This window comes from Pelecanus crispus, chromosome 1 (assembly GCF_030463565.1).
Source record: "Pelecanus crispus isolate bPelCri1 chromosome 1, bPelCri1.pri, whole genome shotgun sequence".
NCBI lineage: Eukaryota > Metazoa > Chordata > Aves > Pelecaniformes > Pelecanidae > Pelecanus > Pelecanus crispus.
This window is the reverse complement of record NC_134643.1, coordinates 5033917-5047697: the sequence shown is the minus strand read 5'-3', so window position 1 is coordinate 5047697 and position 13781 is coordinate 5033917. Positions and strand designations below refer to the sequence as shown.

General features: G+C 43.9%; 1 protein-coding gene across 1 annotated transcript in view; it reads left to right on the top strand.

The window, feature by feature from the left end:
• The window catches only part of SFMBT2 (Scm like with four mbt domains 2), a 102857-nt gene that overhangs the window by 44313 nt on the left and 44763 nt on the right, over positions 1–13781 (top strand). Inside the window, exon 6 of the mRNA XM_075720882.1 lies at positions 4658–4755. Within this exon, the coding sequence (XP_075576997.1) occupies positions 4658–4755 (98 nt within the window). The remainder of the gene's footprint in view (positions 1–4657; positions 4756–13781) is intronic.

Here is a 13781-nt window from a genome sequence, read left to right as displayed (position 1 = left end):
TGCCGAGTCCTGTGGAGCATGGGCCATATTTGCTAGCTGTTCACACCTCCAAGCTGGATGCCCAAGGAGCACTGTTTCCTTTGAGAGATGAGGTGCTTTCTTGGTTATTGCATAGGTTTTGACCAGCAGACCTATTCCGCCTTTTCCTGTGTAGGTGGATGACTTGTCCAGGTCCGTGCCTCATTTTCCTTGTGCTGCGGGTGAAGCTTTTCCATGAGTGTCAAATGATAGCAGAAAGGTAGCCCCCCTTTGGATAGGTATTTCTGATGTGGCTTCTGTCAATCACACCTGATTCAGAGAGGTTACCCTGATACCTGCAATTGTCATGCTCACAAGCCTGTCTGAGTCTTGGGTCTAACTTGGGGTCTCGAATGCTTTTTGGAAGCGTGTGCTTTTCTTCACTGATAGGTAGGAATCAATGTTCCCCATCACTTCTAAATTAGATGCGAATGCTGGAGAGCATGAATATCACTCACTCTGTTATTTCACAGAGTATTTGTGTTACAGAGAAACACTTTTTCATTGACTGTCTTTGAACCCTCTTGGCCTGTATAGGTTTGGTGAATCAATACAGAAGTGGCTCAAATGAGATTTGTGCTTCCTCTTTGTTATTCTCTTTCTATTCTTTCCTCCTTTTATCCAGTTGTGCTTCCTTCTCTATGTATTCCCCCCCTGGCTTTTTTTTCCTTTTCATTTTTTCAGTTGTCATGTCTCTAAACTTGTTAGTGGACTCTTTTATTTATGGAAGTTGTTTATGTTTCTTCTTTCCTCTCGTTGATTTAACTGCTTTTAAAATGTCTTTCTCTTGTTCTCATCTGTCTTCAACTGATATCTATTTTGTCTCCTTGGCATTTCTCTGGTCATTTACTTTTTAGTGGACATTGTTATTAATGAATTCAGTGCCCCAGATCTTCTTCCTGACTTCCATTGAGTTAAATAGGTGATCATTACTTTACATCTTCTAAAGTTGTGTCTCACAGGAGTTTGCTGAGAAAAGACCCTTTGTGTCTGAACTCTTCCATTTTCTCAGAAGTGCTCTCCTGAACACTGCCCCCAGGGATTGTTCTTTGATTCCCCCCCCCCCCCCCCCCCTTCTGGTCTACCCAGTTGTCAGGCTCTGCACTTCAGGGAGTAGCCAGTCAGAAATGGGAATCTGATGAATTTCTGGAGGCAGGAATGCTGGTGGTTCGCTTCTGACATAGCGGACTATATCAGTCATTTGATGTCTACCTAACATCAACATTTTTGTAAAGCACAATGGATGAATAAAGCATATGAGACAGTTGTGGTATCACATTAACCCAGAGGAAAAAGAGGGGAAAAGCCAAGCGGCTGATCTTAGGGGATCTGTTTCAAATTGAAGAATCTGCAAAAGAAATCTGGGAGCAAGCAGGCAGGCAGGGAGTATTGAGTTGTCAGGATGAGATGCTGGCAGCAGAGAGCTCTGAAAAAACTCAGGAATGAAGCTACTAAACCATAAACTGTCAAAGGATGCAATTTTCTAAGGACCTCAGGCCAGGAGAGTGTGCCAGGGACACGTCCCTGCCTGTTTACATCCTTCCTAGTGACTTCTACAGTAAATAAGAGTTGGACTAGAAAGACCTTTGTTGTATGAAACAGCTAGTGTGGACCTTCTTAGGAAAGAGAGACAGTCTGTGGGCAGTGTGTTGCTTTTTACAGACCAGGGATTAAATTCACCTGCTGTAGTGTAGGCATCAAAAAGACAGTTCAGCATGAGCTATTGCTTTCTCTTTATGATCAGTGGAGAAAAGGGGATGCCTAACACATGTCTAACATGGGTCAGATGAATTGACATCTTCATAAACCTATTTTTTCCACTCAGGGTGGTGGGAAGCAATGAACACAGACCTGGTTGTCTAACTTGAACATCTGAAGCCACTTAAGGTGACTCCTTGATTGATAACAGGAACAGCCGTAGACTGTATATCAAAGCTGTTACGAATCTCCTCTGAAGACATGCTGAGGACACGCAGCTCCTCCCAAATCAGGCTGCGTGTTCAATTGCTATCAAATGAGGATGTTCAGTTATACATCAGTTCTGCAGGTTGTTTTGCCTGCCCTTGACTTGGATGCTTCAGCTTTATTTCCCTTTGTGCCTGGGCTGTGATTTTGTTGGTCCACCTCTGGGACCTGCCAAGTTGGGTTTCACCTTGCACAGTTTGAGGTCAGTTGTTCAAGATGCAGAGCATCTCATGTAAAGGAGATCCTATGGATCCAAATGTCTGCAGTATTTTGGATCTCTCTTCTGAAGCCATCCACATCCTAGCACCCACTTAATGTACAAGAATGTGCAAGAGGGTCCTTAGGAAATAGCATCCTGGCTGTCTTCTCCAAATGGCAACTTTGAGGGGCTTTCTCGTGTCTCGAAAGCCCTTTTAACTGAGCCAAACGGGTCTTTCCTCTCAGATGTATATCTGAATCTAAAATAAACCACCTTGCTAGTGCAAATTGGCACAGGCTGCTTGACAGAGCCTTGCCTGGTGGTCTTGCCTCGACTGCTTATGCAGGAATAGATCATCTCATTTTATGTTGCTTTCTATTTAAAGACAAATTGGCAGTCATTTTAATTGCTCACTCCTTGTTAACCTAAATATAAATTGACACAGTACACTTTGGCCAATTACCTGCAACCCTATCACTTAAACAAAATGCTTTATGCTCTTTTAACTGTGCGATGTAGTGTCCATATACCTGGCAGCATAAGCTAGCTGCCACTAATTAAATGCACATATGATATTGCTTGCTGGTTATTGAAACCATTGGAGTTGTCTTTATCTCTCGAAGTTTGTTGACACTGCCCCAAGAAGCTGCTTCTTGTTTTCACTGATTTTGGGCAAAGTCACCCAAAATGCCACTTTCTTCTTCTTTCCTATGGTTCGCTACCATCACGATAGAAAATGAGGGTCTGTTTTCGGCTTGCTCTGTCCAGGGAGCAGGGCAGCATCTAGCAGGGTTTTCCAAAACTCAGACTTTTTGTTAGTTGAAACAACAAGCTCGCTGCAGCTTGGGGCAAAATCATGTTGTATTGAGTATTTCCCTGTTTGGCATAATTTAAGCCGAAAAAGAAGAAACAAGGCGAGTCGTTTCCTTCCCTGTGCTTCACGCTGATCAGAGCTTCTGCAAGTAAGGGAGAACTGGAGCAACAAGGCTATAAAATAATGAACAATTAGATAGAGAGTGCACTTCTTAACACTTGTGACCGCTGCACATGCTGTAAACAAAGACTTGAAATCTATGTTCCCATTAATAACCAGACAGTTGAGGAATTAAAAATACAGCCCTGAAAGGTTAGCATTTCCCTTTAAGTGTGTTTAAATTCATATGCATATCCTTGATGTCTGTTCTGAAGTAGCGAGGTTTGATATAGTGCAAGTATAAATACATCCACTTCCAGTGAGTGATTCTGCAAATCCTAGTTTGATAAGGTCTTAAATCTGTTGAGATCAGAGCATAAAACTCTCTTGTACCGTCAGTGCTAGGTGAAAACAGTGCTTGCCAATTCCTTTTTTTATACATATTTTTATTTCCTCCTTCAGAGTTGTAAGATACAGCAGTAAATCTTTGCTAGCTAGTAAATATATATGGTTATTAGATGTACAGAATTTAAATGCAAATTGAGCCAAATTGAACTGTGATGTGAGTGTGTGAAGCCAAACTGACAAAAGAAAAGCTTCACACTATTCACTCTGTATCAAGGTTCAAGTTTATTATTGAGTAAATGTTCATTTCCATTTTAATAATTGTTGCAATCTATCTACCTATCTTGTCTCTTTAAGACCTTGATATGAATGTTCTGCAATAACTTGTTATGTGCAGGTTAACAATATGTTTTCTAGGGCAGAAGTAAATCCAATATAATGTTCTTCATCATAGTATTGTTTCCTACATTGTTTCGTTTGATGATTCATAGGCATTTCACTGCACTGAACCATAAAGGGCTTGTTAATACAATGATTTAAGAATATAAGACCTATTTAAAGAAACTCTATGAAAGCAATGTGAATCTGCACGAAGATGTTGCCTAAAAGTATAATGATGAAAATTTGTAAGTGTAAGTCTTTGAGTTGGTGTGGTAGTCTGGTTTGAGTGTGGTACCAACAAATTAGTCTGGGTAGAGATCTAGCTGACATGTTCATTCCCACACCTACCCCCACCCACCACAAAAAAAACCCCTAACCCTGCAATAAAAAATAAATAAAAACCCAGACTTTCCAATGAACAGAAGCCTTGGTAAAGATATTTCTGCCTTTTGTTCAAATGTAACTAACATTGGCTGAAGACCTGAGGCTCCTCAAACTGGAACACATCAGATATTTTGAGAATGGAAAATCAAAAGAGAGTTTTTGTTGTTTTCAAGTAATGAAATAGTACGACTCTCGTTTCTTCAACAGAAAATGAAGGATGTGTATTTTTCTGGGTTTTACTCCAGGATATGAAACAGTCTTCCTCAAATGTGTCCCTGTTAGTTGCTTTTGTGCTGAATTTATCCGTGCTGTACAGCTTGGAATATACACACTTCATTTTTCTTGTACTATCCATTTTTATGACATAGGAACTTAAGTCTTTCAAAAATGTTTGATCCCCAAACAGTCACCTCTTGGTTTTCTTGTTTTTTTTTCTGTTGTCATCGCTTTAGATATCTATTCTCTGAAGACTATATCTGAGTGGAAATGCGCTCTGGAAAAATCCCTTAATGATGCAGCAAATTTTCCTCTTCCAATGGAAGTGTTCAAGGTAAAAGATGCACATTTTTCCTTCACTTACAGAGCCCGCGATGAATAAATATCATGCAGTGTTTAGCGGCTTATGTTAAACTTTTGCAGGAAAGGCCGTTGCTCTAATACATCACCATGAAAGGTCACGAGTGAGATGTTTGTATAAAACGCAGTTTTGCTCTTGTGTGGACTTTCCATTCCGAGAACTGATTTCCTGCAGTCAGTGTTTTATAGGGACTGGGGGTGATCAGCACGGTTTTCTCCAACATTATTTTTAATGTGTCTTATTCTGTTAGACATGTGCAAAGAGATTGTATGCAACTGTGAAAATGTAAGGCTATGAATATGAAGGTTGACATAAGCTGGACAGATTTCTTTGAGCCTTGCACAAAAATTTTCATCTGATCACAAGCCACGAGGCAGAGAAACCTCCTTCAGGGACCTGTAGTGGAAGTGGGAGATAATTTTACTCCCACATCTTCCCCCCCTCCTCTGGTTTTAATAGTTAGAGATGTGCTTCAGCCCTGAGGCACCAGCTTTAATTTCCCATCCAAATCTGCACTGCTATTAATCATGACGGCTCCAGATAATCCTGATTCCTAGCTGTGCCTGTCTGGTTTCTAACAGTTACATCCTCGCCGTGGTGCGATGGGCAGCGTGGCCGTGGGTGCAAGCGGGTGCTCAGGGAGGTGTGTGCCCTGTCTCCGGTGTCGCCTCCTGCTTGGGGACCTGGTGGACCACGGCGCCCGGCTCACCACCGTTCCTGGCTCATCCAGCCTGGGGACCCTCTGGGCTCCTTCCCTGCCCGTAAGCAACGTTGCACTGGGACACCCTAAAACACCCATGCAATTGGAAGAAGGCACCCACCGTGCCTCATCCTGGCTGACATGCCACGAAACCCCAGTGCCACCTTCACCCTTTCTGCAGAGATGTGGCAGCAGCTTCCCGTGAGGAATCCAGGCTCCTCGCCCAGCTGGGGTTCACTTGAATTAGCAACATTAATTTGGGAACGCTTTGCTAATGGCCCAGGCAGTGGCTCATTTGCTTGCAGTGCGAAAGCTGTGCTAGGCTGGGAGAAGCGGGAGGATTTGTGCGTTGGCCTTTGGCATGAGCATGGGTTTGAGAAGCCCCGTGGTGTTACGGGAGTGGCATGCAGAGGGTTTTCATTCCCTGTCAGTTATTTCATACAAAGTTTCAATCCGCCAACTCCTTTAAAGTTTGCATTTGCAGTTTCAAGATCAAAACTGCATTGTGTGGGGCAGGGATTAAATCACAATAGGGAATGCCTAATGTGTAAATTTTATTCCTGTCTATATGAAAGAGTGACGAATGTTTCTGATAAGGCTCATAAAACATCCTTTTTTTTTTGAAAGTTTATAACTAACAGCTGTTTTGCTGCCTCTTCTCAGTATGCCAGACTTAAACCCGCTTATTTTAATTATTGTATGAGGGTCATAAATTTAAATTCAGCAAATCCCAGTTGCAGTGCCATGCGGTTGGAGCTTGCAAAGATGTTCCTCTTAGAAGACAATGCAAAACATTGGAATGCTTGAATAGCCCAAGAGGAGAGTTACTTTGGGGCCAAATGTGACAAAAAGGCAGGATTAGGTCAATAGGGCCTCTTTATTTGTAATGTGAAAGCTGAGCACAGGGTGAGCTGAATTTAGTGCCTGGTGTTATCTAAGCCTCTGGTTCTAGTGCTGGGAAGGCAGGAGGCTGAATAAATTATTTGTGTGTGGGCATCACTTTATTCTGCCCGTTTAGGGTGAATCAACCGCATCTTGTACCTCTTAATTAAGGTGAAAAATACAAGAGCTTGTCTGTGCCTGTGAGCATGTCTTCCTCTAGTAATGACTTAAACGTGTTAAGGAAAGGCGTTAGGAGGCTATATGAGAGTACGCTTGTCTGATCTTACAAGATAAGCCAGTATCTACGTGCGGGACCTTCAAGGAGAATCCCAGATCCCAGCAAAAAGTGTCGAATCCAAAGATGTCCTTTTTTAATTTTTTTTTTTTTAATTTTTAAAATTCTTTTGCAAACCCAGCACAGAAGTAGTGTCTCTACATGGTGCCTGGGGCTCCGTGCTACTGTGACTGTCATGTGTTAGATGAGGTACAAAACACAGGGTTTGACAGCTGGCAACTGTTAAAGATCTTCTGGAAAGCTGGAAATGTTTACTTTGGCGGACATGGTAAACTGCACACCGAGCAGTTATATTCCACATTTTCCACATTTCCCTACAGAAATCCATTACTGAGGAGAGCTTAAGTGTGTGCTTGCTCTACAGACATGAGTGGTCCCTAGGGTGAGCATGTGCACATTTGGCAGGATTACGACTTAAATTACTGTTGTCCTTTGAGCTTTGCATGACCATGGCCAGTGTCAGTAACGCACCATCAAACCGGTTCCAGGTGGTGGTGCCGGGAAGGCAGATCCGCATTTGTAGTGGGAGAAGCGTCTCCTCTTATGGCTCTGCCAGCCCATCGTTGCTGTTGGTGGTGATGCTCTTTGGTTTTGGTGTAATAGGGTTGGGTTCTGCCTGAGACCTCATAAGCCATGGATTTGAGCCTGAATCAACGCTCAGAAGTGTGGCAGAGCTGAATGTGCCTGTGGTGGTCTTTGATAGCAGATCCAAAAACCCTTTGCGAAAGTGCAGCCCTTGTCTCCTGTTGGCATCCAAGGAGAGGGTGCCAGCCACCAGACCACACGAGCTGGTTGCAAAAATCAGGGGGAAGGCTGCAAACAGGATCTTCTTTATTTCTGGTGCTATTTTACACTTGGTCATATGTTGAAAGTGTTTGTAAAATGCTTTAGGATCCTTTGAGAAGGAACGTCATGTTCAACTGCCAGAAAATGCTGCTATTATATAGCTACTAAACATAGTGTTTTGCAAACTGCACATCCTGGAATAAGTTTTTTTCTTCACAAAAGCTTTTTGTAGCACACCCGCTATTTTGTTGTTCTGTTCTTTTCAGAAAACATGTTGATCCTTAAAGAAAACTAAATACAGACAGGATTTTCAAGGGTGTTTGAATGGTTTAGGAGCACAAAACCTTCTGAAAGAGCACAACCCAAGGAGATGCGTCCTTTGCTATTTCTGCTCTGAATTCAGGGTGCTGTAGGGATCCCCCATACTTGGCTAGGTACCAGTCATAAATGATGGCTTAGGCTTCAAAGGACAGCTGAGAAAATGCCCAGGGCTTTGGGTATGAATAAGGGGGGTCAAACTTGTTACCAGGGCCTGATTTCAAGTTAAGTGTGACAATTTCAGTGATTTGCTTCGGTGATGGCATTGCTGGTGTTTTCTAAGAGAGACCCTTGCATCAGGAAGACAGACTCCAAACACGGTACCTTCTAGCCCTGATATTTACGAATCAGTGCATTTTTTTAGAGTTAAAGCCCTGTAGCTTGGGTAAGAGGAATGCTGGACACAGATCATGGGATTTAGTTTTCTAGGGAGAGGCAGATAGTGTCCTGGGGATCTTCTCCAACATCCCTGTGCCATATCTGTGGGTCCATGCAGATGTCATGGATCCCCGGGTATCTTTCAGTTCACCCCAGACAGCTCTGTTTGGGCAACTAAATCCTACCCAGGATTTGGGGTGCTCATCGTCTTTCCATAGATGCTCCATATGGGCATCCTATTCCCAATTCTCTCTGATGGCTACAAAGTGGGTCCTAATGACTGGCTTGGATAGAGGTATCACCAGCCACATCCCTAACCCAAACTCTGTTCAACTGCTTGAAGAGCACAGATGCTTAGGAGGGAGAGGTGTTACCTAAGACAGGTGGCAATTCCTGATTTATAGCCTTTGGTCCCATTCCTCTTGTCTCCACCCTCTGGTCCTCCTTTCCTAAAGTTGTTGCTGTTTTTTGCCAGCTCGAAATTTTTCTCTCTCTGGCAAAAAAACCCTCTTCACTATGCCCAGCCCAGTGTGCCCCTATTTGTAATTGGAGCTTTTGGATCTTTCCTGTAATCAGTAGTAGTATTAATTAATGGTAAAACTAATGACATGGAAGGAATCAGATGGGACTAATCTCTTCTAAAGAGAGTGATGGAGGGACCACCCATCACCCAGGCAAGACCTGCCCCCTGAAATTCAGGACAGAGCGGTGATTCTGGTGCTACACTCAAAAGTATGAAGGCAAATACTAAACAGGACTCCTTTCCCCCTCTAAAATATAGTTTTTCCATCAGATGAATTGTGTATTTTAAATATAAGAGTAAGATGGACTGTTTTTCCAGGACTTTGATTTATTTTTTTAAAAAGGAGGACAACCTCTCTCAAAAGTTAATAAACTCTTTGGGTGTTTTAGGGTGTTTTCCTCCATTATTTGGTACTCTGGAGGAATTTAAGTGTAAGATAGAGAAACCCAAGGGTTGCTTTCTGCTCAGAGACAACCCTGACCTGAGAGGATGAATAGACTTGAAGACCAACAGGGTTTTTGTCTTCAGCCCCCCTAATAGGTAGCCGTGTGCTGATGCAGTAGCTTAAAACAGACGTGCTTTTGGTTTCACTTGGAAGCCAAATCCCAACATAAGCAATCCCCAGCCCCTTCGTCCACTGATGGCTTGGCTGGCCCTCATTGCGCACGCTGTGCTTTAATAACCCGTGAGTTGCCACGTTGTTTGCAGGCTGCCAGATTATTTATACTCCATCTGTTCTTCCCTGTCCGTAGCACTCGCCAGCCCTTCTCCCTGACTGCTATTTGCCTGGCTGGGAGACATCCACAAGGTCCTGATCCCTCTGTTGTTCAGCTGCCTTTTGACCCACTCCAGTCTCAGCTCGTTAAAGCCATTTATCTTTGTAAGACCCAATAAACCATCATTAGGAGTGTAGCGCTAAGGTCCTTACAAACGTAGCTGCCTTCGTGGCCTTTGGGAGTGAGGATGTTTCTGATATCAAAAGTGCCGCTCAGGTGAGATGGAGTCTGGTGGTCCCTCTGTGGGTCAGGGAGAAGTTTTAACCTCTTTACAGCTCCCTCCTGACCATGGGCTTTGCAAGGAAGCAGGTGGGGAGAGCAGTCCAAGGAGGTGAATGAAGCCAAGCTCTGTCTGAGATGCCCCAAGTGTCTGCTTGGCAGCGCCATATGAAAGTCAGGTTTGGAAAAGAAATGCTGAAATAGTTCAAGCAAAGCAGACGGACTGAGCGGGAACCGGGCCCCTCAGCCTTCCTCGTCCCTCTGGCTGTGCATTTAGCACGTGTGGTTTTCTTTCTCGGTTGCATGCCAGGGGTCTCTCAGGACGGTGAGAGGTTAGCAAAAGGGCCTGATCCAGTTTGCTTACTGCATCCAGGCTCGGTCTGGGGGAGTTTGTGCATGAGCTCTTGCCTCCCGCATCTGTGGGCACAGCAGTGTTTTCCACCGAGAGGGGCTAATGTGCACCGACAACCAGTCTGTCCCCTTGTAGGGGGTGGGTGATACCTAAAAGTCAGCCATCTAAAGCTGGATGATGTTTCTCAAAGAAAGCAAAAGCCACCTCTGGTCCATAGCTGTACAGCGTACACTGAATTTTTTCTGATCCTCTAACGAATTCCCATTGATTTCTCAATAGTGATTACTGCCCTGAGGGCAGACTCAGTCCAAACAAGTGCCTGTGAGGACTCAGTCCCTCTTCGCAGCTGAGACACTTATTTAGGGGTGTGAAAAGAGACACTGATGATTTCATTTTGAGCACTCGAGCTGGTGTTCCTACCTGTGTTTTCCCTTCCACTTGACTTTCCCACCTGTGAAATGGGACCCATGCATGTGACCCATGCAGCCAGGATTTGTTAGCAAATACTTGTGGAGCGCTGTGGCAGTCCTGAATGCTGTAAGACGTTAAAAAAACCACCCCAAAAAACAAACACAAAAAAACCCCTGAGTGGATGCATATCTGTCTCTTTTACCTCTGCTGCCCGTGTTTCCACCGCCCAGGCAAATCAAAGCAGGCGCTGCGTAGGAGGGGATCTTTGCCCTAATGCCATCTGCAGCGGGCCGAGCCATACGGAGAAGGTGTATTTGGATTTAGACCGGCTCATCTGCAATGTTGCTGTTTCTATGGTAACTATTTTTTATTCAACGAGAGGAGCTTAAAATCTGTAGGGCTAAATTCGATCCTAGGCAGAAGTATCTGCGGTTTTTAAGGGGCTCTTCAGTAGGTGCAGTCTGTAGCTGGCTCTTGTGCTCCTTACTTCAGGGTCGTGGTATCTCTAAAGCCGCCTTCCCTGCACCTTCCTCTTCATCCCACCCCACATATCTACATTTTGGTCTTCCCGTGACTGCACTTGTCAAACTGAGGGACAATTTGCTCATGTTGTGTCTTGTCGGGGGATTTTTGTCTCCCTGCAGAGAGTGTGTCTTTAGGGAAAATTGCTCCATGTTTAGCAAAGGAAGTTGATGAATCGCAAACAAGACTCATTCATCCACAAATAATGCAGAGGATTGCATTTTGGAGGGTTTCTTATTTATTTTTTTGTTCAATTAAAAAACAAATGCCAGATTCCTGTAGAGGCAGTTTAACCACTGCTATTACTGTGTTTGTGACTGGTTACCACACATGAGCTTTGTGATTAAAATTAGGCTATTAGAAGCAGCCAGTTTCTTGGAGAATTAGAGAAAACACTGAGGGAAGCAATTTCTTTGAAAACAAAAACGGAATCAAATAATATGTTTCCAATCATACCAGATGGGGCCCACTTCTTCTGTGTCTTTTAGTAGGGTAAACCAGGAGAGATGTGGCTGAAGGCAATAGCATTTTGCACTGTTACAGTTGGTGAGGATTAAAGGAGGCTCAGGTCAATCATTTATTAAGTGCTCAGTGTTTCTAATCAGCCTCTCAACTTTGCAACTTTTCAGCATTCAGACTTAGTTCTGAATTTTGCACAAAGTTACCGTCTTATAATTGGTGTGAATCTGACTATCCTGGACCAAAAGAGCCCTGACTTTTAGGGTATTTGAAAATTAGAGTTCAAATTAGAGCCTTTTCCTCTTATCCAGATGCTGTGTAAACTGCTGGGTTTAAAATGAGATGACTCCAGTACTGTATCTTGAGCAGAATGGGCTAAAAATGAGCGTTTCGCAATCTGAAGGCGATGCCCTTGCTTGGGTTTGTGGACACAGCTAGAGCAACCAGCCCATAGTACGGCTTCCCTGAACGTCACGGGCAAAAGCAGCTTAGCCCGGTCCCCCTGCTCTATCTGCGTTACCCAGTGCACTGTAAGATTACCTGGGCTCCACCCTTCAGTGGCCAGAACACTGCTATGACATGGACAAATTTGAGTTTATTTACCCTTAAATGACATTTGTTGAGTAGCAGTACTCAGAAGCCAGGTTTAGCAAGGTATTTAGGCACCAGAATGAGCAAATAACTATGATGATTTTGAAGTATATCTTTTTGAGCTCAAGACCTCAAGCCAGTGCTTAGTGACTTTATTATTAGGACTTAAGCATGTCACCCACACAGGTACTTCCCTAAAGCCTGTCTACATCCTTAAGAGTCTGAATACTTTTGTAAATCTGTTTGTGGGTCTCTTTTGGAATGACATTTAAGCTCCCAAGTCGCCTGACATTTTTGAAACCTGCGCTGCTAGTGACTCGTTAGCTATGAAGGAGAAAATTATGCAACTATCTCAGTACCTGAAGAAGAGGGTTGGGAATTAGGAGTCTGGTTCTCCTCCCAGCACTATTGCTGACCTGTTATTTGACCTTCAGACGTTTCGGCTTTCAGCCCTGCAGGTGACGCTGGTTGCAGTGAGCCTCTGCAAAGCCCATCAGTATTTTTGCAGAAAAGTTGCAGAAACACATGCTGTATGAAGATGGAGGTAACGATGCAGATGCATATCGAAGTGGGGCTGTGTTTCAGGTGGCCCGGAGAGTCGCAGCCTGTGCACGCTGGCAAATTTGCAAATGCATACTGTTCTAAAACTATGAGTGTGGGGCTGAGTTTAATTGCTTCTTGAGGTTTGTAGCGAGAGCTGTGACAGCCCTGGCTTTTGCCGGTGGGTTTGGGCTGTAAGTGACATACGTTCATCCAGCGGAGGGTTATGCAATTTTCTATTCATTACCTGTGAGTGCCGTCGCAGGCTGTAATCCATCATGTTAGAGACTGTGACCCTTTGAATGAGCGACTGTGGTGCTCGTGCCACGTTAATTCATTGTACTTTCCATGGTATGATTTTTCACTTTGCTGTAAGGGACTCTTCTGCATCCTTGTGGATTGTCAATCCAGCTTACTTGGCTGCTCTCCAGCAGTCAGAGGGTATTTCCATCGCACGCTCAGGGCTTGTGAACCCCAGGACAGGTAATCTGCTGGTGTAAATCCATGTGGTCAGTAGGGCTGCTCCTGGGAAGCATTGCCTGCCAGTAGGAGTTAAAGGTTCGCCGTGCACGAGGCTATAAAATGCTCCAACTGGTCAAAAATATTCTGCCTATTCATCTCCATTTCCAAGAAAATTGAAACTCACGTGAAGAAACTGCTAGAAAATAATGGCTGGTGACATCCTCGTAGGTGGCTTTGAACGCCATGAAATAGCGGTAAAGGGTTCGGATTCTGCCACCCGTAGTCATTCCAGGCATTTCTTTTGCTTGGCTGCGGAGCCTGGCGGGGACGAGGGAAAGTCTCACCCCTCCAGTCCTCCTCTTGTAGCTGCTTTTATTAAACAGGCGTCTTTCCTGTCAATGTGAATAACGGGAGGAGAGAGCAGTGCATTATCCAGTGTATCACTTTGAGTCTAATACTAATTAAAAGCTTTGCCTTCACTTCTGTGGAACCTATTCTTAGAAATTATGTAAATTAATTGGAGTTTTGAAGAGGAGCATATGCCAAATCCTAAGTAATTCCCTGTAGGCTGAGGCAACTCCAGCACTGGAACCAGAGAATGGCATCAGGATCTTTTTTTCCTTTTGTGGCTGCAAAAATCTAAGGCTGCTTCGGTAAATTTTGATGCCTCTCTTCAGCAAATATATGAGAGAGATCAAATATCCAGACCTTGACCATTTGCCAGAGAGGTACAATGCAAAGGCTTTTTCTCCATGAAAGCTTTTCCATCTCAAAAATGACATTTA